At 32.9% G+C, this 24,924-nt stretch overlaps 3 protein-coding genes and 1 long non-coding RNA gene across 6 annotated transcripts; 3 read left to right on the top strand and 1 right to left on the bottom strand.

The window, feature by feature from the left end:
- Positions 1-743: 743 nt before the first annotated feature.
- Positions 744-2,298, bottom strand: LOC111718473 (nacrein). The gene is made up of 3 exons (XM_023494086.1): positions 2,212-2,298; positions 1,351-1,481; positions 744-1,095 (listed from the first exon to the last, which is right to left on the bottom strand). Exons 1-3 carry the CDS (start codon positions 2,233-2,235, stop codon positions 792-794), a joined length of 459 nt encoding a protein of 152 aa, XP_023349854.1. The 5' UTR covers positions 2,236-2,298; the 3' UTR covers positions 744-791.
- A 1,642-nt stretch (positions 2,299-3,940) lies between these two features.
- Positions 3,941-4,540, top strand: LOC111718459 (loricrin). The gene has a single exon (XM_023494063.1). The coding sequence runs from the start codon at positions 3,941-3,943 to the stop codon at positions 4,538-4,540; it is 600 nt and encodes a 199-aa protein (XP_023349831.1).
- A 629-nt stretch (positions 4,541-5,169) lies between these two features.
- Positions 5,170-11,818, top strand: LOC111718472 (uncharacterized). 3 transcript variants are annotated; one of them, XR_002769050.1, is made up of 4 exons: positions 5,170-5,267; positions 7,722-7,776; positions 11,145-11,275; positions 11,749-11,818. It is a non-coding gene; the product is annotated as an uncharacterized LOC111718472 (long non-coding RNA). The 3 variants fall into 3 exon arrangements; XR_002769049.1 differs by lacking the exon at positions 5,170-5,267 and having other exon boundaries at positions 7,599-7,776; XR_002769048.1 differs by lacking the exons at positions 5,170-5,267; positions 7,722-7,776 and adding an exon at positions 8,601-8,705.
- A 322-nt stretch (positions 11,819-12,140) lies between these two features.
- Positions 12,141-24,924, top strand: LOC111718468 (fucose-1-phosphate guanylyltransferase). The gene is made up of 16 exons (XM_023494082.1): positions 12,141-12,211; positions 12,274-12,371; positions 13,171-13,262; positions 14,939-15,056; positions 15,476-15,580; positions 15,954-15,983; positions 16,297-16,385; positions 17,030-17,095; positions 17,398-17,505; positions 19,729-19,836; positions 21,236-21,309; positions 21,705-21,822; positions 23,684-23,778; positions 24,125-24,212; positions 24,458-24,640; positions 24,711-24,924. Exons 1-16 carry the CDS (start codon positions 12,180-12,182, stop codon positions 24,828-24,830), a joined length of 1,524 nt encoding a protein of 507 aa, XP_023349850.1. The 5' UTR covers positions 12,141-12,179; the 3' UTR covers positions 24,831-24,924.

Below are 24,924 nucleotides of genomic sequence, written 5' to 3'. Positions count from 1 at the left end.
CGAGACAAAACATAGTTTTTAAAATGTTTTTTGTATTGCTACATTTATTTAAAAACTAATTTAAATATACTCTTACGTGCAATGGATCCATAACATAAAAAAACTTGTTAAGATTCACAGATATGATACACGATAAACCCTTGTCGGAGTAAAAATTGTATAGATTCTTTTATTTCTTCTTCTTTTATTACTTAATGAAGGGCCATTGCAGGGTACTGTCGCGAGTTGAGTATGTAAAGTTTTAAAATGCAACGCAAAAAATTTTTTTAGTGAATAATTTTCTCGAGTAAAGTTAATCTTGAACGCTTCATTTTGATATCTACTATGGCACCTTTAAATTTGAGAGTAAATTCTTTATTCCTTAATCAAAATAATCCCTTCAGGGACTGACCACCACGGGATAGTGAAAAGGTTTGAGTTGATACGTAGGTCTGCTTGAGATGCAGTTCAATGCTTAATTACAACGATTCAAAACATAAAACTTCTAAGATCGGTATTTTGAAATATCGCTTGATCTTGATATCCAATGTGGGCACTTCAGAATAAGCGCTTAATTTCTCAAATAAAGTTACCCCTTCAGGGTACGTCAACCGTTAAATTAATCCGTTGGTCCGCACTTGATGGGGATTAATGCTTAATCTGAAGATTCACTGCACAATATTTTTTGACTTCTAATCTATTATGATTGTATTTTGTGATTTGTTCAAAGTTAAAAGAAAACCTATTTTGAAAACTTTTTTGCAAAGCTTTTGTCCATTTTATTATTCACAAATATCCACAAACAAAAACATTTAATTTTGTACTGAGTTTTGATTTCCATCTTCGTTAGCACTTCGGAACCCAAAAGGACTTCCACCGCCATAACCGTTATTGTATCCGTTATATCCATTATTAAATCCATTGTTTCCATAACCATTGTTGTAACCATTGTTACCGTAACCGTTGTTGTAACCATTGTTTCCATAACCGCTGTTGTAACCATTGTTTCCATAACCGCTGTTGTAACCATTGTTTCCATAACCGTTGTTGTAACCATTATTTCCGTAGGGACGGTTAGGACGCCGATTAGGACGACCGCCACCGGGACGGAAATGCCTAAAAAGTAATATTATTATTTTGAAAGTTCCTTAGAAATGTTACCAAAGAAACTTATGAAGTTTTTGTTTAAAAACATTTAAGAAATATATAAGACTTGAATTTGATAATTAAAATAGTAAAAAAAGAAAGATCGAAGGAATATGAACCATTTCAGTTTCGTTTTTTTAACTTTGGAATTGAGCCTCTTGATTCTTAGACGTGAAATAAATTTTAACTATTTCAACAATCTGATAATATTATAAAAATGTTTACTTTGCATCAATGGAGATTTCAACGTCTCCTCCATCTTGTCTTCTAACAAGGTGATGGTCTGCTCCTTCCTCCTCTTCACGTAGAACTCCTGCAGAGCTCAAGCAGAGGCAGGCCACCATGACTACACAGCCCTGCAAACATTATTCATAAACATTTAAGCAGTATGGAAGGTCACTAGGACTCCACAGCCCTTCAAACATTATTCATAAACATTTAAGTTTTAAGAGATATAGAAGACTTTGAAGATCGTCTGGGATCTGTGAAATAAATTGCGGCATTGATCGCCAGCCTAATTTTACTGTTAAAATCACAAACTATCCGAATGGTATTTCAAAAAAATATAGCGTTTTCTTAATTGTTATAATTTAGTTTGGCATTTCGGTTTTATTAGAAAAATTTTAATCTGAACTAAATTCTTTACAAACCCGGTAGATTTGAAAGCACAGAAAGACTTTTAGACTTCAGTTATGGTTTCAAATAGTTTAATGAACATGAGACGCAGCAATTGTGCACTGTACACAGACCCTTTTCAATTATTAAATGATTTAATATGTTACTACTAAACTATTTCCATGCCAAGTATTGTATGAATGTCGTCTTCCTATACCCACTGCAGCTGTTTTAGTTTGCTTTCTAATAATGCCTTTTTAATGAAATGATTTCTCGCCTTAAAATATTGTTTTGCAAGCTAATATTTTACCTTTGCTATTTCAACTATGATTTCTGTTAGATAAAATAGTCAAAGTTTGAAATTATGAAAGTTTGCATGCATCAGGTTGCAAAGATAAATGGATTTATCAATTAGAAAATGAAACGGCTTTTCTGTATGGAAGTTTTTAATGAGTTAAAAAATATACTTACAAGAGATAGTTTAGCGGTGTTCATGTTGAAGGTTTGGTGGTTTGCTTGAACGTGATGATGTTACCCCTCTCCCAACCTTATATACTCTAGAACCACGGGTTATCATACTGCATCAGGTTTCCCGCATTTCTTTTTCTCCCGTATTTATTTGTAATTTTCGGAAAATGTGTTTCATTAAAATTTTTATATTTTCATAAGGATGCTTTATACAAATAAAACATTTTGTAAAAATTAAAAATAAATATATTTCATTTGAAGTTCGAAGTTTACAATTTTGGTACTAAAATATAAAACTAGATAAGTCTGGTTAATTTTGCACGGGTTTGCCTGTGTTGGTGTCTTCCGACGATTCATTTTTATTAGATATAATGCATCAACACTTTTAAAGATTCTAAAAGAGGAAAACCCAGATTGTAACTCATCATCTGTTAAAAAGTAAATATTAAGAAAGTTAGAGCATTAATATAATTTTGGTAAGATTGACCAAAACACTATTTTTTAGAAGTTCTTCAGTGTTAGGGAAAATGAGATTTTAGTGAGAATCTATGCCCCCCCCCCCCCCCATCTGTATAAGTTTATAATGGGGAAATCCCCTTGACCCCTTGGACCAACCTTGTAATAAAACAAAGAATTAATGAAAATGAATATTGATAAATTAACAACAACAATAATAATAATAATAATGAATAAGGAATAATGAATAATGAATAATGAATAATGAATAATTTATAATGAATAATGAATAATGAATAATTAATGATGAATAATAATAATGAATAATGAATAATGAATAATTAATGATGAATAATGAATAATGAATAATAGTAGCAGAAAGAAATCAATTATTATTTTAACTTAAACTTTAACTTGTCTATTCTTCACCACACCATCATTCTTAGAAATCCAGGATTTTTTTTATAAAATCGGCGAACTTTTGTATAGTTTTGTTTTACAATGAATACAAAGAGAAAATGTTCAATTGAAATAGAAGATGGGCGCGAAGCTCCCTGAAAGCCTAGTTATTTATATTTATGTTTGAGGAATTCTAAAGATTACAGTTTATTATAACAAAAATGATAAAAAATCATATGAATTTGAATTTACAAAATCGTGAAAGATCTGCATAATAAGAAATGTTATCTAAATGCGAGTTTAAAAAAAAATTCTACGGATGTCCTCCACCCTTTTCTCTGCATAACCAAGAATTCTGGACGATGTTGGTGCTTAAAAAGTTATAATTCGTTTATTATTTGAATTTCTTTTTATTGAATTAATAATTCTATACAATTTCTAGACGCTCTGACTTCTTCCTTATTCTCTCTTTTTTAGCAATTCGAATCTTTTTCTTTAAAACCTTAACATTCCACCAATCAGTCCATTTTTATATTTTATTCTAAATTCTTAACTTCTTAATCCAATTTATATATTTTCCAACTAGAAATATACTTTTTTCAAAATTTGACATTTTTTAAAAGTTAGTTTTAATCGCTAGTCTACAGTTTACACCAAAACCATTTGCACCTTGTTTATTTTACTCGTGTTAGAATTTCCGGCAGTTTTCCCTGCCTGCGTTGAAATCTTCTGTTTTCCCTGCGTGCGTTGAAATCTCTAGCAGACTGGAAATCCCCTTGGCTTGGTTGAGGGTATAAAATACTGAAGAGAAACCAGACAAGGCACAGTTTAACTCAACAAGCTTTATACAGTACCCTCTCAAGTATATATCACAACCATGAATACCTATACAGTCCTTCTTCTCGTTACCATCGCTTCTACCGCTGCTCTTGGACTGGAAGTTGACAGCAAAGCTGCTTCAAGGCAGGTCAACTGCGAGTGTCAGTGCTCCAACATCGAGTTTAGAGATAAATACGGGAAACTAAACGGAAACTGTAAATCTGCGGATACAACTGGAGCTCTCTGGTGCTATGTAGATAATAGATTTAACAGATGTTCTGATCTCTCAACTTCTCAGAGGTTTGGAAAATTTTGGTCCTATGAGGCCTGTGCCACACCAGAACTAGGTTCTCCTCTTTGCTACAGCGGAGGTTACAATGGAGGATTCTCTGGCTCCAATGGAGGCTTCAACGGTGGCTACAATGGTGGTTTCTCTGGCTCCAATGGAGGCTTCAACGGGGGCTACAATGGTGGTTTCTCTGGCTCCAATGGAGGCTTCAACGGTGGCTACAATGGTGGTTTCTCTGGCTCCAATGGAGGCTTCAACGGTGGCTACAATGGAGGTTTCTCTGGCTCCAACGGAGGTTTCGGATCCAATGGAGGATATAGGTCTAACAAGAAAACTGTTGAAACTAAGGGGTCTGTCCAGCTTTCTTAAACTATTTGAAAAAATTACCATTTTACCATCACGTGATAATGTAATAACAAACCAGGGTGCCATATTTCTAAAAATAAATGTTTATAATAAAAAAGTAAGTTTACTATAATATAGATTAGAGGTAAAAGTAAAGGCTGTAAGCGTAAATCCAAGTGACCTTCCATGCAAAGATGGCACTGTCCGATTCACAACAGTAACCTTAGAAGATTTGTCTGATCAAGTATGAAGTTGATTTCAATGTTATTAATTTTGAAAATTAATTTTTATCAATTAATTGTGATTTTTCCACGGCTGGACAAGAATTATCACAATTAAACAGCTTTAAACCAAGAAAATCGATAATATCTTCCACATTGGGGGTAATTTTCAGTAAACTTAAAACCTAAATTTGTCATGTATGACTGTTGTGAATCGGGATTTGCCATCTTTGCATGGAGGGTCACTTGTAATCACGAAATGGGTCATTCACGAACGAAATGAAAAAAATCGAAAGTGCTCATCTCTACCTAGCGCTAAGCGCCTGTACACGTTGCAGGGGTATTTACCGGTATTTTCACTTATCACTTTTCGCATGAATACATTAGATGATTGTCTTATCTTAGCTTTAGTGTGGAAATATTATAGTATTTAGTCAATCCTTAGACTAGGACACAGCTTTGCATATTCATGTGTAATATTGTTATATTTTAATATTGTGAACTCATTCAGTTACAGAAACTATTGATAGGTAATAGGTATACAGTACATTGTACAGAAGGATCTTACAGCTTTAGAAACTATTGCTACTTATACAGTACATTGTACACAGGGATTTCAAAGTTTTATAAACTATTGATAGGTATACAGTACATTGTACACAGGGATCTTACAGTTTTAGAAACTATTGATAGGTATACAGTACATTGTACACAGGGATCTCACAGTTTTAGAAACTATTGATAGGTATACAGGACATTGTACAGAGGGATCTCACAGTTTTTGAAACTATTGATAGGTATACAGTACATTGTACAGAGGGATTTCACAGTTTTAGAAACAATCCATAGGTATACAGTTCATTGTACAGAGGGATCTTACAGTTTTAGAAACTATTGATAGGTATACAGGACATTGTACAGAGGGATCTCACAGTTTTAGAAACTATTGATAGGCATACAGTACATTGTACAGAGGGATCTCACAGTTTTAGAAACTATTGATAGGTATACAGGACATTGTATATGTACAGAGGGATCTCACAGTTTTAGAAACAATCCATAGGTATACAGTACATTGTATATGTACAGAGGGATCTCACAGTTTTAGAAACAATCCATAGGTATACAGTTCATTGTACAGAGGGATCTTACAGTTTTAGAAACTATTGATAGGTATACAGTTCATTGTACAGAGGGATCTTACAGTTTTAGAAACTATTGATAGGTATACAGGACATTGTATATGTACAGAGGGATCTCACAGTTTTAGAAACTATTGATAGGTATACAGTACATTGTACAGAGGGATCTCACAGTTTTAGAAACTATTGATAGGTATACAGGACATTGTATATGTACAGAGGGATCTCACAGTTTTAGAAACAATCCATAGGTATACAGTACATTGTACAGAGGGATCTTACAGTTTTTTCTTTTCTGGTGGACGGGTATGCTTTGTACACGTCTCAGACTGTTTTGTATGTCCCACTAACAACAGCATCTCTCAAGGAGACTGGTTTGTTAAGCTTTCCTTGGTTTTCTATCAGAAGAATTAACATTTACAATGTTGGCTACTGTAAAAAAATGAATTGACATGTTGATGTATTCAGCTGAGACAAGGATAGATATTAACAGAATTTAGTTCTATTGAAAGGCGAGTTCGTCGAAGCTATTTACTGATTGGGGTTCTTTATGGAGTTGACAGAAAGATAGATAGAGTTGGGAGAAAGGTAATTAGAGTTGGGAGAAGGAAGAATAGAATTGGGAGAAGGATAAATAGAGTTGGAAGAAGGATGGATAGAGTGAAGAGAAGAATGAAAAGAGTTGGGAGAAGAATTGAGGAGTTGGGAGAAGGATGCATAGATTTCTAAGAAGGATGGATAAGGTTGGGAGAAGGATAGATTGAGTTGTGAGAAAGAAAAATAGAGCTAAGAGAAGGATTAATAGAGTTGGGAGAAGGACAAATTGAGTTGGGAGTAGGATGAATAGAGTTAGGAGAAAGATAAATAGAGTTGGGAGAAAGATGAATAGAGCTGGGAGAAGAATGAATAGAGTTGGGAGAAGGATGGATAGAGTTGGGAGAAGAATGAATAGAGTATGGAGAAGGATAAATAGAGTTGGGAGAAGGATGGATAGATTTGGGAGAAGGATGGATAGATTTGGGAGAAGTTTGCATAGAATTGGGAGAAGGATGAATATAGTTGGGAGAAGGATGAAAAGAGTTGGGAGTAGGATGGAAAGAGTTAGAAGAAGGATAAATACAGTTTTTAGAAGAACTGCTAGAGTTGGGAGAAGGATGAATATATCTGGGAGAAGGATGAATAGAGCTGTGATAGATAGAAGGATAGATAAGGTTGGGAGAAGGATAAGTAGAGTTTTGAGAATTTTGGATAGAGTGGAGAAGGATGGATAGAGTTAGAAGAATGGAAAGAGTTGTGAGAAGGATGGCTTGAGTTAGAAAAAAGATGGATAGAGTTGGGAGAAGGATTAATAGAGTTGGGAGTAGGATGGAAAGAGTTAGAAGAAGGATAAATACAGTTTTTAGAAGAACTGATAGAGTTGGGAGAAGGATGAATATAGTTGGGAGAAGGATGAATAGAGCTGTGAGGAGGATGAATTGAGTTGTGAGAAGGATGGATAGAGTATGGGAGAAGGATGAATATAGTTGGGAGAAGGATTAATAGAGTTGTGAGGTGTGTTGGGAGAAGGATAAAAGAGTTGGGAGAAGAATGGATAGAGTTTGAAGAAGGATGGATTATCAAGCTTTCTCTTCCTTTTTCTCCAACCACAAAAAGAAAGAAGAAAGCTCCCCGGCAATCAGCTGATATTTTAGAAAGTTTGTCAGTGTCTGCAAAGGTTGAAAACGTCAAATCAAAACATCTTTTAAACAAATCTCAGCAAATTCACTTTATATGACGCATTGACCACGTATTGACCAACTCTAATGTAATTTTAAGTTAATAAGTATCTTTTTACTTTATCAGATTGCTGCTTAGAAATGATCATTCAGTAAGAAAATCGTTGTTGAAGAAAAACAAGGTAATTTTTTAAATACATATATGTATATAAAATACTTAGGGGGGGGGGGGAGCGGGTTAAAAATATTTGCGGAATTTGTGGGCAAGGCACCCCGTCATCCTTTAATGAGAGATATGATTTTTTTTGACAGTTGATTTCAGGGGGGTGAGTATTAATTACTTAAGGTGTAAACTGCCCCAAAATCAAAATTGCAGGGGTTACATTTAATTTTTTCCGTGCGCTTGTGCGGTTTCATAAAAACTTTTCTTTTATTTGTCAAAATCGTGGATCAAAATAAAATCACTGTGACTTTCATACGTGTTTGTGCAGCGCAGAAACTCATGATTTTGCTAAATAATATCATATTTGTGAGATGAAATAAAAGTTTTTAAGAATGTTGAAAGATTTGAATGAAAACGCACATGCGCACGGAAAACAAATGCAGTCCTGAATTTTTTATTCAAGTGTGATTTTCATGGGTGTTTTGAAATGAATCAAAGTTTTTAAGAGATAGTTGAACCTGTGCATTTGAAACGCACAAACGTTCTCTTTTGAGAATTGTATTTGTTTTCTTGAATTTTTGGAAGGCGCACAGACGCACGGACAAAATGACTTATAATCCCAATTTTGATTTTGGGGCTATTTACATCTATAGGAACGCCCCTGGTTAAACATAGCACAGGTGCTGTAGCTCTAAAGTTAATTTCTTAAGTTGTACCGGAAGAACATCTGGAATATTCTAGTAATCAATTAACTAATCATATGTTTATACACGCAGTCATCAACAAGGCCTGCTACACTACAGAGTTAACCACAAAAGATGAGAATCAGAGATGATTGTGCGTAATTTATACTGTCTTTACTGTTTCCTTTTCAAGATGCCCTGCAGTCATCAACAAGGCCTGCTACACTACAGAGTTAACCACAAAAGATGAGAATCAGAGATGATTGTACGTAATTTATCCTGTCTTTACTGTTTCCTTTTCAAGATGAGAATCAGAGATGATTGTACGTAATTTATCCTGTCTTTACTGTTTCCTTTTCAAGATGAGAATCAGAGATGATTGTACGTAATTTATACTGTCTTTACTGTTTCCATTTCAAGATGAGAATCAGAGATGATTGTGCGTAATTTATCCTGTCTTTACTGTTTCCATTTCAAGATGAGAATCAGAGATGATTGTACGTAATTTATCCTGTCTTTACTGTTTCCTTTTCAAGATGCACTGCAACTATAAACTTGTTTGTTTCTTTAAAGAAGCCATTAGATAACTGTACCTGAGGTAAAATGCATAAATTAACCTTAGGATTGTCACATTTTGAGAGTTTACGGTCGTCTTCACAGTCTTATCGTTTGTGGGCAATCCTGTATATACAGTGAGAGCCAGAAAAGTCTAAAATAGAAAGACGTCTTTTAGAACTTTGAAAAGTCCAATGAGCATGAGACACATTAATTGTGCAGAATACACAAACCCATTTTACTGAATTAGTGTCTAGTAAAAGTATTTATTATTAGTAGTAGTACAAACATTATTAAGAACTTGACCATTTCTCTGCTTACTTTCTAAAATATATGTAATCAAAAAAACAAAAAAACTGTCACATCAAATTTACGTATGTATACAACACATAAACAAAAAAATTGAAGTAGGAAGACCACATTCAAGCAATACTGAAGTATTCTTAACGTTGTAACAAAGCAAAGTTATTATCTCACTAATTTATTGAAATGGATCTGTTTATACATTGCTTTGTGTCATGGTACTCATTGAATTATATATTTAAATTCACAATTCGATTAAAAAAAAAAGTTCGCTAAGAAGGATTTTGAATGTTTCTTTGAACTGTTTAGATAAATTTACTTCTTTGTAGATTGTTTTTGCTCTATATTGATCTTTTGTAGATTGTTTTTACTCTATATTGATCTTTTGTAGATTGTTTTTGCTCAATATTGATCTCTGGTACATTGCTTTTGCTCTATATTGATCTCTTGTAGATTGTTTTTGCTCTATATTGATCTCTTGTAGATTGTTTTTACTCTATATTGATCTCTGGTACATTGTTTTGCTCTATATTGATCTCTTGTAGATAGTTTTTGCACTATATTGATATCCTGTAGATTGTTTTTGCTCTATATTGATCTCTTGTAGATTTTGTTTGCTCTATATTGATCTCTTGTAGATTGTTTTTGCTCTATATTGATCTCTTGTATATTGTTTTGCTCTATATTGATCTCTTGTAGATTGTTTTTGCTCTATATTGGTCTCTTGTAGATTGTTTTTTCTCTATATTGATCTCTTGTAGATTTTTTTTGCTCTATATTGATCTCTTGTATATTGTTTTGCTCTATATTAATCTCTTGTAGATTTTTTTTGCTCTATATTGATCTCTTGTATATTGTTTTGCTCTATATTGATCTCTCGTAGATTGTTTTTGCTCTATATTGCTCTCTTGTAGATTGTTTTTGCTCTATATTGATCTCTCGTAGATTTTTTTTGCTCTATATTGATCTCTTGTAGATTTTTTTTTGCTCTATATTGATCTCTTGTAGATTGTTTTTGCTCTATATTGATCTCTTGTAGATTGTTGTTGCTCTATATTGATCTCTTGTAGATTTTTTTTAATTTTGCTCTATATTGATCTCTTGTAGATTGTTTTTGCTCTATATTGATCTCTTGTAGATTGTTTTTGCTCTATAGTGATCTCTTGTAGATTGTTTTTGCTCTATATTGATCTCTTGTAGATTTTTTTGCTCTATATTGATCTCTCGTAGATTGTTTTTGCTCTATATTGGTCTCTTGTAGATTGTTTTTGCTCTATATTGATATCTAGTAGATTGTTTTTGCTCTATATTGATCTCTTGTAGATTGTTTTTGCTGTATATTGAACTTTTGTAGATTGTTTTTACTCTATATTGTTCTCTTGTAGATTGTTTTTGCTCTCTATTGATCTCTTGTATATTGTTTTTGTTTATTCATATTATGCTGATACAAATTGCAGTTAATCACGATATGAAATATGAAACCCTATAGTTTTCATTTTGAACTACAGGGATACGGGTTACTCACAAAGGATGAATATGTTAATCTAAACATTGAATTTGACAGTTATCCTTAATAAAAGTCTACATGATTTGGCATAGACAAAAATAAAGGTAACAGCTGTCGAACACATAAATGTTAGAAAAATGAGTAATTTCCGTACAGTCGTCTCTGAAGTCTCATTCTTTGTAGATAACCCTTTACAGGAGCGTAAACATGAATTTTTCCAGGAGGGGGGGGCTTAATATTTTCTTCTTTATTTTGAGGGGGTTCGATACCTGTAAAACATAGATTTCCCTAAGTCATCCCCCCCCCCCAACTTAGTACGCCTTTGACCATTTTTTTCAGGAGAATGGGTTGTTCTGATATTGGCTCCTACATGAGAGGTTTACTTTCGGAGTATGACAAGCTCCGGGGTAAACCCTTGAACCCTGAAAACAAGTTCTGGGATGTCGTCGTCATTAGGAAACCTCATTCATGTAATTTCAAGAAACCCTCAATTTAAAGATGACAATTCCCTATTAAAAACAGTACCCTTGAAACCTTTATCTGATCAATAATTTGGAAGATTTGACGGTTTTTTAGGTTTAAAAGTGTTTAATTCTGTTAATTACTATTCTGCGTATGTCACTTTTGATGAGAAACCGCGACTGAAAATATATCAGTTTTTAAAATGTTAAAAATTGATAAACTAATTCATTCTTGATATGTATATGTATTGTAATTAATTAAATTCTGTATAAAAAAATAATCAAGATTTCAATTGAAAATTCAAAAATAAACATTGATTTATTAATTTTACAGAATTATTTATTTTCCATTTATCAACTGATTTCCTGATTATTTTGTATCTATTCAAACTTATTCAAATCTCTGCTAAATTCATTTGATGACTGATTGATTTTAAAGAATACAATGTTGATTTATTAATTGAAGGTTTGGTTTGATTTAGTGCTAGTGATGTGGCTCAGCATGATTGGTATTTAGCTCAACTGCAGCTCAAAGTAGATCTAGGAGATCTATTACAGATTACAGCTTTCTCAGTAGGTATCACTATACTAAATCAAAGAATTATTTTAAAAGACGATATCGAATTCGTAACTGAATTCCCATGTTTATTGGGACACCCTGTATTTAGCTCAACTGCATCTTAAAATAGAACTAAAATTTTCCTGACAACATATAAATGTCGTCTTGATTTTTAAAATCCTCAAAATTTTGGAATTTTCCAAAGTTATACTTGCATCATACGTTTAACCCATTGACGTAAATTCTTTCGGTGTTCCCACCCAAAGTTCTTGATTAAACTGTATGAACGGGGCCAAAATAATTGCTCGGACAAAACTGAAACTTGTTAACAATCTGTTTATTACAGGTGTTCCTATGATCTGTGTTCCTGACCCCCCTGGGCCAAGGTAACATTAAAGTTTAAAAAAAACAAATTTAGAAAGTCATAAACATCTGTTTGTTTGTTTAGAATGGGATCAGGAGGCGCTACATTAAATATTCTGAAAATATTGAAGGAGAAATTCGGAGAGAAATTCTTTTCTTTGCGGGTTCTCCTGATACATTCAGGTACAAACTGAATAATGATACAGTGATGACCGGAAAACTTTGAAATAGGAAGACGATAGCAATACTTAAGTGTTATTAAGTTTTTTTATTATCACTGTACATTATAATTGATATTAATACACAGTCCGAGCCATAAAACTGTGGAATAGGAAGACGACATTAAAACATTCTTTTGTGTAGTGTAGATGCTGGTAAAAAGCAGTAGTTTTTATACTAGCTACAAAATCAACTATCAACTGAAATATGGGTCTTTGTACACTGCACATCTTTTGTTCTTTAGATTATTTTAACCATAACTTAAGTGTAACAATCGTCTTTCTAATCCATAATTTTATGAGTATGTGTATATATGAAAAGAAGAATGAATGGTTCGTTTCTTTTTTTGGCTCTCAATCATTTGTGGATTTATATAAAACTTGTTGGTGGATTTCTTTCTTGACTAGGAAGACGATATATATTGAATGATTTTATTTTTCTTTCTCTCTTTTGATTTTTTGACTTGTAATTGTTTATTTCTACAGTTAGTTTCAACAGTTACAAAAATACAATAAACAATAAGCAATATACAATATACAATATACAATATACAATATACAATATATAAGATACAATATACAATATACAATATACAATATACAATATATAAGATACAATATAAGTATACAATATGCAATATACAATATACAATATGCAATTTACAAGATACAATATACAATGTACAATATATAAGATACAATTTACAAGTTACAAGATACTTCATCAAAACAGGAAGACGACATTTATACCCATTTATCTTGAGGTGGCTACAGTAAAAGGCTTCCAAGCCATACTTGCTCAGGGAAGATTTTTAGTCCTTTACCTATTCTGCCAACTCAGGGTGGTCCATATCAGGTATAGCAGATCATTAAACTTTGATAGAATCTCATAAAACTGTGATCGAATTTCAACAAATTTTGATAAAATCTCATAAAATTTTCAAAGAATTCTTTAAAATTAGTTAAAATCTCATGCATAAATCTCATAATGCAGTGATAGAATTTTAACGAACTTTGACAGAATCTCATTAAAATGTTATAGGAAATCTTAAAACATGCATTGAAAAAGTGTCTGTAAACGTTGATATGAATCTAACAAATATTGGATAAAATCTCATAAGAGAATCTATTATAATGAGAGAAACTCTTAAGCGAGGGGAGGAAGGCCAACCACATCAATCTCTAGTCCGAACCACATTCTCATCATTTTCTCGTCCGAACCACATCGAAATCCTCGTCCTTTCAATAATATTTTTTTTTAAGTGTCCGATCCTTGAAAATAAATACATTTTTTGAAAATATGGCGACGTTAGGGCATGAAACATGACTAAAATAAAGTTTTCCAAGGATTTTGATATGTTGGAATCTTCAAATCCACGAGAATGATGTCAAACATTATTTAGGTTCAAAATTAAATCTCTTCTGCCTCCAAAATGGATAACTTTCACAAATAAAAATCTATACCAAAGAATTCGCGTGAACATGGTCTTTAATCTTTCCATTTCAACCCATACAAAAAAATCATTGATTTCTGATTTATTTACAAATAAGGTAGAATTGTTGTCCCCACTAAGAGATCACTACTGCCTGCCGCATGCTTAAAATTCTAGAAAAAATAATGTTCAATTTATATTATTCAATTAATTGGTCACAACCCTATGAATTCAAACAGTATTTAATCATATACAAATTGTAAGTCATATCTCTAACCCAAATTCAGCTGAAATATTACAAAAAGTTGTTTACATCGAGTTTGAGAATGTTTTGCGGCATTTTCCGCGAAAGAAAGGGCTCTTTACAGACGCTTTTTTGTAGAATATCCTTTATGGAGCATTTTCACTTTTACACAAATCTAAAATTTAATTGGGAAAATTTGATATTTCAACTATGCCCTAACGTCGCCATATTTTTAAAAAATGTATTTATTTTCAAGGATCGGACACTTAAAAAAAATAATATTGAAAGGACTAGGATTTCGATGTGGTTCGGACGAGAAAATGATGAGAATGTGGTTCGGACTAGAGATTGATGTGGTTGGCCTTCCTCCCCTCCTTAAGCTTTAACAAAAATAAAAAATAATTTTTGTTTGCTAAATCATTATGATTTAAGACAGAAGGCAAAATACAATCAGAGCTGAAAACTTTAGAATGGTGGATATCGAGATTAACGCTTGATCCTCTATTTTCATAATATCGAGACTAACCTAATCTTGTACTTGTATCCTGAAAAGTGTATAAAATTCAACCAATCAGAGTCGCGTATAAGAAGCAGGGAAATTTGAAACTTTAAGCGCCATTTAAGATTTATATACAGAAACGGGAGAAGCTATCTAATTTAAAAAAAACTGTTTTTGATTTTTCTCTACTAAATACTAGAAAGAACGGTTTAAGAAGAAAATCAAAAGTGTGTCAATTGGATACTCAGATTAAGTAATCGGGATTAGGTATATCTCATTCTAAAGTTTTCAGCTCAGACCATTTTTTAATAGTTTTTGTATTCTCCTCATTTTCTGGGTAACCCTGTATTTTCTAGATGCTGGATTTAAAGTTGGCTTTGTATCTACCATTTCTTGAGTGTATGGAACCTGGGGTTTTCATAACAGCTTCAGATGATATTGAAGTTTTCAACATAGATTCTATAAATTATAAAGGTAATACATCTGAATTTTAATCTATAGTTTTAACTTGTAGATTTCGGCGAGTTAAAATTTAATCATGGGAATACTCGCATTCAACTTTGCGATATTTCAATGCATGAACATGATTTAATCTGATTAATTAAGTTAACTAATAATTTCCCGTAATCTGGAATAAATAAATGCGTAATGTATTTAATCTTAAATATATTTTGTGCTGCAGTTACGTGAACAAATTGAAATTACAAATTAGAACCGAGTCCTTAACTTAAATTAACGAATCCCGATATTTTTGCAACCTGGTGGCGTAAAACTTTTACATTTCAAACTTAGAAATCGAAATTTTAAAATCTACGACATCAGGTTGCAAAGAATAGAAAATTAGAATTTGTTTTAAGTTTCTTTGTAAAGAACTTGACAAGTCTTCCATTTAGGATCTGATGACTGTATCACAGCACTAGCTCACCCTGCCAGTTTATACACAGGAACTACACATGGAGTCTATATCATGGAACAGGATCAGGACGGAGAGAACACAGGTTAGATAAATTAAGATACACATTCTGATTTAGTTGCTGAAGCTCTTGATTTATCAAGTTATAAAGTTTCTAATTATGACTTTGTTTCTCGTTTGACCAGCCTGCCTTTATTTTATTAAATGCTAATTTTTAGCCACGATACTATTCAAAGGTTCCCTATCCTACCCTCTCTCTATCAGAAGCTCCAACCGTTCTAAATTAGTTTTCGGCTACTTCCAGCCAGAAACTGTAATAAATTGTTGTTATTAATGAATATTCATTTTTGATGTATTGTTTCAGGCTAATATTGATTATATTGGAAGTACAGAGAACAAAATTGCTAATAGAATTTGCAAGGAACAGTTATTATTAATATAAAAACTATGTTTTTTAGGTTCGTTGGTCCAGATAAAGAGCTGTCTAGGTGAGGATTTTTTAACGTCTAAAAGGAATTGAGTCTTTGCCACAAACTCAAACTTTTGTAATCCTTATAGCTTTGCAACCTAAAGGTGTAAACCTTTGATATTTAAAATCAAAATCAGAAAATCAGAATTTGTAATTTGTAATTTTCTTAGTTTTGAAAATTTTGAATTTAACCTATATTTTTTAACCTAAAGTCTTGAAAAATTAAATCAAATTAGAATTATTAATATTACTAAATGCATGTATTGGCAATATGTCGTTTTGACGATCAAGATTTGCATTTTTAGATAAAAATTAAATATTTTGTTTTTCAGAGGTTTTGCAGAAACCAAGTAAAGAACTGATGTCTGAGAAAGGAGCAATACTTAACAGTGTAGACAGCAGTAATAATACTGTTCAACAGGTCTAATAATATAATACTTACCAGTGTAGACAGCAGTAATAATACTGTTCAACAGGTCTAATAATATAATACTGTTCAACAGGTCTAATAATATGATACTTAACAGTGTAGACAGCAGTAATAATACTGTTCAACAGGTCTAATAATATAATACTTACCAGTGTAGACAGCAGTAATAATACTGTTCAACAGGTCTAATAATATAATACTTACCAGTGTAGACAGCAGTAATAATACTGTTCAACAGGTCTAATAATATAATACTGTTCAACAGGTCTAATAATATAATACTGTTCAACAGGTCTAATAATAAAATACTTTTCAACGGTTCTAACTTTGCTAATTCAGTGCAGACAGCAGTAGTAATACTGTTTAACAGATCTAAAAATACTATTCAACAGGTCAAATTATACTGAACAGTACGTGCTGACAGCAGTAATAATACTGTTCAACAGGTTTAATAATACTATTCAACGGGTCTAATAATACTTTCACTACATAGTTTGTAATCACTATTTTGTTAATAACCTAGGTATTTAGTGATAGTGCTTTCTGTAGTTTGTTTTCACTATTTTGTTAATAACCTAGGTATTTAGTGATAGTGCTTTCTATAGTTTGTTTTCACTATTTTGTTAATATCCTAGGTATTTAGTGATAGTGCTTTCTGGTTTCATTCTCGAACAACAAAAAAACTTCTCAAGCTTGCTGAGGTGAAATGAATATATTTGAATGGTTTATAACTAAATCGAAAAACTGGTGAAAATGGATCTTTTTAAATCACCAAAAGTTAATTCTAACAAATGGCCTAAAAAATTGGAGAAAAAATCATAAATATAGAAACCTTTTTTTATTCATCCATTTAAAAAAATGCTAGACTTTATTTTGGAAAAAATAATCTTAGATGTTATATTAATTCAAACATAGAATTTAATGTTCAATTTCTAATTGGTAGAAAGCAAATCTATGAGGAAATGGTTGAAGACGACATTAATATTTTATTTTGTGTACACAGGAGATCTCCCCTGTACAACATGAACTCTGTATTTACGGGGATTTTCTAACCTTCCTGGGGTCCAGAGAGTACAAACATTATGTACACAAACTGCAGGGGCTCCCACAGGTACTACAGTAAAAACTATACAACAGCGGCATTCTCCTCGTCTTATTTTTCCACTTTGATGACGACCAAAGCTTCCAAAAAAATAAAGATACGAGGATTGAAGGGACTTTTGTCTCGGAAATAGCCTTTAAATTATCTACCAATGAACCAATTTCAACCTGCAGGGAAGCAAAGTTGTAAGGAAAAAGGCTGCATACATTCTGTAAAATCTCATCCTTTGTGGGTAAAGATGAAGCTAGGATCCTGTATATCCTAATTATATTCATTATGTAGTAAACACCTACTCCATAACAAGTTCACGAAACGTGTCTATCCAGGTACAACCCGTCTGCTATCAAAGTCAACCAGGACATGATCCACACAGTTACAATCCCGCGATCTCGGTAGCTATTAATCCAGGCTCTAAATGTCACACAGGGACACAAGTCTATCTATAAAGCAAGCTATATATCGATACCAAATGATGGGGCCAATCCAGTGCACTAAATGGCACATAGGGACACAAGCCTAGCTATTAAACACGCTATAAATCGATCCGAAATAATGAGGACGATCCAGTGCTCTAATTGCCACACAGGGACACAAGCATAGCTATCAAACAAGCTATATATCGATCCCAAATGATGGGGACGATCCAGTGCTCTAATTGCCACACAGGGACACAAGCCTAGCTATCAAACAAGCTATATATGGATCCCAAATAAAAGGGATGATCCAACCTGTTTTATCTCTTGTAGTAAACCGTATGGAGTTACTCTATAAACTAACTTTATTTAAATATCTTGTTACAGATTAACTAGAATTGATGTAACACAATTCCTACGTTGTTATCTATATCACATGGTTAAGACAATCATGTTACATATATTATTTACTGCACAGTTACAGTTTAATGTACGTATTTATAAGATTAACAAGGATAGATATAACGCAGTTAAGCTATGTCCACACATGTTTACAGCTAAATTTAAGTATATAACATGATTCAAGTTAATCATGCTACATATTCAATAGAAATACAGTTTCATTGAATAAGTTTACGTATAAGTTTACAACATAAATTGTTAATAATGTACAACGTACTGCAATGCAATGCATAATTGAGAAACAACAATCTCAATTCTGTATTGCATTGACATCACCAGACACTTCTCCTCCTTCATCTTTAGACGTGTCCAACACCAGTCCAGGCATTGGGTTTACATCCATGAATACTTGTCCTGTTTTCAGTTTCTCATCAGATATTGTATTGCTCCCTCCTTTCTCAAAGATATATTTGATCCATAAAGAGCAAATGGTTTGCTATCTTCCTTCTGTTTCAGGGCTTGGAGCTCTTTCCTTAGTGCTCCTGTTTTTGTATCTCTGACACTGTCTCTTGCATGTGCTTGTATTTCCATCTGTTCAATCCTTTACATCAGGACTTCTAGTAAATTGGATGGAGTACCTCCGCCTTGGGCTTCTTTTTCCATTTCCGGTTCGTTATCTGAATCGTCATTAGGTAAATTAGGGTACTTTACAAACTGCTCCACTGTTGCAATTTCACATTCTGAAGTCCTGACTTGTTGCTGTACTGTCGCCCTAATTTCTCTAAATGGCACAGTTTTTCCTTCTAAGGTTTCTATTGCTATTCTGTAAAAACAGGTTCTCACTTTACTTTTCTTCTTTAGTTTTGGAGTAAGTAGCATCTAGCTTTGGGTCATAAATCCATTCGCGCAACACCACTTCTGTAACAATGCCCAAACTCCAAAAGTCTTTCTAAGTATTCTGTAACTCACACTTCTCTTAATCTATTTCTTTACTGATTAATAATTAATTCAATCATCCATATTCAGAGTCTAATTACAACTAACTATATTTGGGTCTAAAGGAACAGGTAAAATAAGTTGACTGATTATATGTTAAATGAACTATTACGAAACATATATATATATATTCAGGATGCAAAGATATGAGAGATATTTTACTATATTTATTACATATATATATATATATATATATAAAGCTATGATCCTGTATCTTCTATATATATTTATCTAGTCTGAGTGTAGAGATATAAAGCTGAAGCTAGGATCCTGTATCTTCTATATATATTTATCTAGTCTGAGTGTAGAGATATAAAGCTGAAGCTAGGATCCTGTATCTTCTATATATATTTATCTAGTCTGAGTGTAGAGATATAAAGCTGAAGCTAGGATCCTGTATCTTCTATTTATATTTATCTAGTCTGAGTGTAGAGATATAAAGCTGAAGCTAGGATCCTGCATCTCTGATCAACCTCTCAATATTCTCAAGCTGAACCAGTCAAAGTTCTATCATCTAGGAACATCAAGGGTAAGGCATATACAGTTCACGGGCAGCCGTAGTACATTTGAATTTCCGAGCCGGGTCAACCTTTCCAGTCCCAGTTTGTACTGTATCGCCCGGACATTGGGTAAATAAAGCAGACACTCAATAGGAATAGCCGGCCAGTGCAACAAAGTTGACGCGGGCAGACTTTAGGTTGAATTTACTTTTACTAATGGGTCAGAGGTGCGTGAGTAGGTTCATAAAACTGTGGAATATGAAAACCCTTGAAAATTTATCTGGAAGATGTTTTTCTAGATTAAAAAGTGTTTTTTTTTATTCAGATAATTCCTTCATTTTTTTCTGCGCCATAAATGCTTTGGTAGATAAACCACAGTTGTAAAATTTCATTTTTCAAAACTATAGAAATGGATTTCTTATTCAATCTTGATCAGACAAAGATTTCAAGGGTACCATTTTGAATCGGAAATGCCACACAAATGAAAATATGTTTGCATTGGACAGCCAGGTATAAATGTGTTTCATGTTGATTGGATTATATTCAAAATTAAAAAATTGAGTCGGATTCCTATTCCGCATTTTTATGGGTCACACTGCACATTAATACTTTTAGGTCAAGGGGGATAATTTTAAAGACAATGATAGACAAACAAAATGTATTTATGAAAAAATGTTTGTTTTTATGTTTTCCATAGTTATTTCTTTTTGTAAATTGAAGTCGTCTTCCATTGATTATAAAAATTTGTAAAATCTACCGCTACGTGGCATTACACTTTAAGACTCCGTGGATGGTGCAGGTTGTTTCAATTCCTTTTTATCGCTGAAAAAAATGAAACAACAGGGTCTGTCCTAGTATACGATTTTAAGACCCCCCCCAGGCCCCCTCCCCCCCCCTCCTATCAATTTTGTACATGACGATTTATTTTTCAGCAAATTTACTATTATTTATTTTTTTGTTATTTAGGGTTAGGTTAGGTTAAGATACTTTCTGGGCCGAGCGCTGCGGCTAGGATGGGCTAGGGGGCCGAGCGCTGCGGCCACGGGTTAAGTTAGTTAAGACACTTTCTGGGCCGAGCGCTGCGGCTAGGATGGGCTAGGGGGCCGAGCGCTGCGGCCACGGGTTAGGTTAAGTTAAGAAACTTCCTGTCACACCCATGTACAAAATTGATAGGAGGGGGGGGGGAGGGGGCCTGTGGGGGTCCAAAAATCGTATACTAGGAAATTACCAAACAACAGAAAGTATAAGTATATGCCAATATAAATTGGAATTTAGTTTTTCATTGTATAAACTCTTATTAAATAATAAGTTTTTCAAATTGTTATAAATCCAAAGCCATATCTTTTCGCCGCTATCGTTTATCCAACATAATGTCTAAATTGTTAAAAATGATTTTGTTTATATTTCCTATATTGTACTGTATTTTAGGAATATCTTGATGGGTTAACAGACAATAAAGATCTAAGAGAAGAATTGAACCTTCATACAAGAGTTCACTGCAGGTAAAGAGTGATAAACAGAAAATAATAAAACAATTGTCGTTTTACATCATTATTTCTGTCATTATCAAATCTTTACAAATTACAAAGTCCTTCTTAGCGACTAACTTTCCAGCGTTTCCTGGTTATGTCTGTAGAAATTTAGATTATCGTTCTCCGGAAACCGAAATAATAATTACAAAGAGCCCTAGCTATCTCTGACCCAGCTGCTATTGTACCCGATCCAAAGAATAACAACAAACTTACTACAACGAAGTGCATCTTGTCTGTATCATAATATTAACAGTCATCTTCTCCATTTTTGCATGAAGAGTCACTTTAAATTACACTTACAGTCCCTTTAATGATGTAATTATAACGTGGCGTGTGTTCAGTACCTTCAATTAAATATATTTCAGATTAACCGGTGATTCGAGCAAAGACGACATTTCTGGGGTTATACTGAACAGCTGTATAACAGCTGACAGTACAGTACATGAGAATTCTATTGTAGAATATTCAATAATTCAAGCTCAGGTCAATTCAAAACTTCAATTAGTCTTATATCTAAAACTTTTTAAATATTTAAAAGAACAAATATTGTGAGTTAAACTAATAATGTGCAATAAGTTGTTTCGTTTTAGGACTGATAAGTTTTACTAATTTCAAAATTGTTTATTTTAAAAATTAGCTTTTCTTTTAAGTTTGCCAAATTTTTACCCTGAGAGAAAATATGCTCAAAAAAGAACATTTTTTTGTTTTTTGTTTTTCTCCCTTTTTTATTTATAACAATGTGAATATAATTTATGAAATGCATTGTTTTTAAATTTTGTATACATAACTCATAGATAATATATATATAGATATGCTGGCAGGTTGAAACCTCCTTCCTAAATTGCTTGTAGCAGACAACTAATTTTTGTACCTCTGAGATAAAGTGCAACGAGAGACATCTATAGCAAATTGATTACCTATATTCCTTTCTCCCCCTGCTGCCATCTGTAGGAAATACGCATTTGTGTTATATAAACATACAGTACGCGTATTGCATCCTGTATAGTTCAAGTGTTGCTATCTGGACCTGTTTGTCCAATAAAACTAAATTTCTGGGTAACACAAACATACAGTACGCGTTTTGTTTATGTTATGATCAGTTGTACTTAGTAAAGATATAGTAGACAAACAGAAATATTGACAAACCTTTGGAAATTATTTTATATTTGTTAAATAAGTGATATCTATTTAATCAAACGGTCTTTATGAGATATTTAAATAAAATTAGATGTCAGGGGGAGGGGGTTAACCAGAGACCCCCCCCCCCTGGCCAAAGTGGGGCTATCTTTATTGCATAATAACAAAGAAAAGATAAACAGTTCCTTCCTGCATTTGTTTGCAGAATTTCCTATGAATTTGGAAAGTTTCAAAAACAGAGGTTTAAAGGGGCTGTTAAATTATTTGGGTAATTTCATGGCACATTTGAATTATTTAAAAAAATTAAACTAAGGCTATCAAAGGGGATAATGGACTGGGGCTGACTCAATTCTTTTTTATATACCAATCCAATTGAAGTTTTGAGCGCACCAAACCTAGGATGATCATTTTAGGAAAGTAATGGAGTTTTTTTGAGTTTTTGGGGTGAAGGGGGTGATGAGCCATGAAGAGCCAGGAGCAACCGACCATAGTAGTGTTGAATGGGATGTATTGTTTAACCGGATCCTGTCCGCTATTAGGACTTTTTCCTAGATTCGATGTACTTTATAGTCATAATTTTTATTTAAATTGCGTTAATTTACGTATGCTTTTCGGTACAACTTGCACATTTTAACTTTGTCTAGTCAAATTCCTACCTCAGTTTTATTTGCATTGATTAATTTGTTTCATTAAATACAATATGCAGTATACATTGTTGATACTATAGTACGCATTTGGTGTTATCACGCATAAACAAAGTAATAAATTAGCAACAATCCAGAGGATAAAATGCCATGCGTACGACAGAGATTGTGCTGATTGCACTTTTTCTGAAGACCTCAAAATTTCTTCCTGCCAGCGTATCTATATATATATTATCTTTGACATAACTAGATTACTCTAGAAGAGGAAGACGACATTAAATCAATGATTAAGAACATTAGTTGTTGTTACACAGCACAGGGAGTTAACAAAACACTTATTGTGTAAAATGGGTCTGTTTACACTACACAATTGATGAGCCTCATGTTCATTGGACTATTAAGAGTTATAACTTGAGACTAATAGTAGATTTCCTATTCCGGAGTTTTCTGGTTATCACTGTATACTAAAAATATGTTCATCGCGTGTTCCGATTTTTAAAAATCAAAAGTTTTCATATTTTTTCATGAAAAAACTAGATTTTTTCAATGAAATATTGTTTAAGGTTTCCCTGAATAGTTCCACCATCTTGAGTAATGTTTATATTGAAGAGAGTTTATCTATCCCTGGAGATTTTCTTTACCATACAGTTCCTATCAGGTACAATCAGAGAGGTTACAGGGACTGTTCACTCTAATTCAAGTGACTCTCCATGTTTGATTTACAATGGTTGTGTCTGATCAAGAGAGCATGATAAATCCATCATCTTCTTCTTTTAAATTTGATTATTTTTATCGTGGGGTTTCATTTCTGCTTTAGAAACACTGGAGAATTGTCAGAGTTAAATAATATTTTGTTTTTGCAGGGACCACCATTTTGGCAAAGAAAGACCACGATTTTATTTATAAAAGGACCACTATTTTGTTTAAGCAGGGACTAACATATTTTAAAGGATGGATGGAATCTTCTTTGTTTAGTTTAGTTTTTCATCAAACATTACTTAAAGGGACTTGACGGGTGCAGAGAAGTTTGTAACAGTTGCTTTTGGAATCTCTGATGATCTGAAAATCTGCCATGAGTTTGACAAATTAAAGGTAGGAAAGAAATGTGTGTTTGCCACAAACTCTGTTTTTAAGCCCTATATCTTTGCAACCCAATGTCGTTTATCTTAGATATTTCAAAGTATGAATTCTGTTAGATCAAATAATCTAAGTTTGAAATATCAAAGGTGTGCACCGTCAGGTTGCAAAGATATAGAGAAAATACTATTGAGTTTGTGGCAAAGACTCAATTCCTTTGGTGCGTAAAAGAGCATATTTAAATTTTGATTTTTTTCCAGTTTGGTGGAATGTGCTTAACAGACCTGACAAAGGTTTCCAAAAAGTTGTCTCCAAACAACATTTTCCCCTCTCAGGGGGAAAGTGTCTGCCTTTGGAGCGGGAAAATTTTCCCTGCTGCGGAAACAATGGGGAAATCATTTTCTCTCACAACAAAATTGATGAATGCATTTCTGGCAAAAGAGGTATTTTCAAAACAAAATAAATTTTTTTTAAATTAGAATAAAAATTAGAATTAGAATATATATTTTCAAGGAACTGAATGAAGACGACTTTCTCAGTGATGTGTACAGCATGGCTGACGTTCTGCAGCTAAAAAATTGCGCGGAAATTATCAAGTTCAGAAGACAAGTCACCAAACTCAGCAGTATTTGAATTTTCGAGAATTCCGTTTTCCCTGTATTTTTGTTTTACACGTTTGGTTTTTATGAAATAATCACATTTATGCTTTTTAAAGAAATATATTTTA

This window comes from Eurytemora carolleeae, unplaced genomic scaffold, assembly GCF_000591075.1.
Source record: "Eurytemora carolleeae unplaced genomic scaffold, Eaff_2.0 scaffold78, whole genome shotgun sequence".
Taxonomy (NCBI): domain Eukaryota; kingdom Metazoa; phylum Arthropoda; class Copepoda; order Calanoida; family Temoridae; genus Eurytemora; species Eurytemora carolleeae.
Note: the sequence above shows the minus strand (reverse complement) of the source record. Positions and strands in the feature narration are given on the sequence as shown.

Bases quoted from the DNA above. Each gene is read 5' to 3' on its own strand.
- LOC111718473 (XM_023494086.1), bottom strand. From the start codon at position 2,235: ATGAACACCGCTAAACTATCTCTT. The intron at 1,482-2,211 runs GTAAGTATATTT...TAATGTTTGCAG, and splicing joins ACACCGCTAAACTATCTCTT to GGCTGTGTAGTCATGGTGGC. The intron at 1,096-1,350 runs GTAAACATTTTT...ATTACTTTTTAG, and splicing joins GAAATCTCCATTGATGCAAA to GCATTTCCGTCCCGGTGGCG.
- LOC111718459 (XM_023494063.1), top strand. From the start codon at position 3,941: ATGAATACCTATACAGTCCTTCTTCTCGTTACCATCGCTTCTACCGCT.
- LOC111718468 (XM_023494082.1), top strand. From the start codon at position 12,180: ATGATCTGTGTTCCTGACCCCCCTGGGCCAAG. The intron at 17,506-19,728 runs GTACTACAGTAA...ATATTTATCTAG, and splicing joins AACTGCAGGGGCTCCCACAG to TCTGAGTGTAGAGATATAAA. The intron at 23,779-24,124 runs GTACAATCAGAG...CATTACTTAAAG, and splicing joins TACCATACAGTTCCTATCAG to GGACTTGACGGGTGCAGAGA.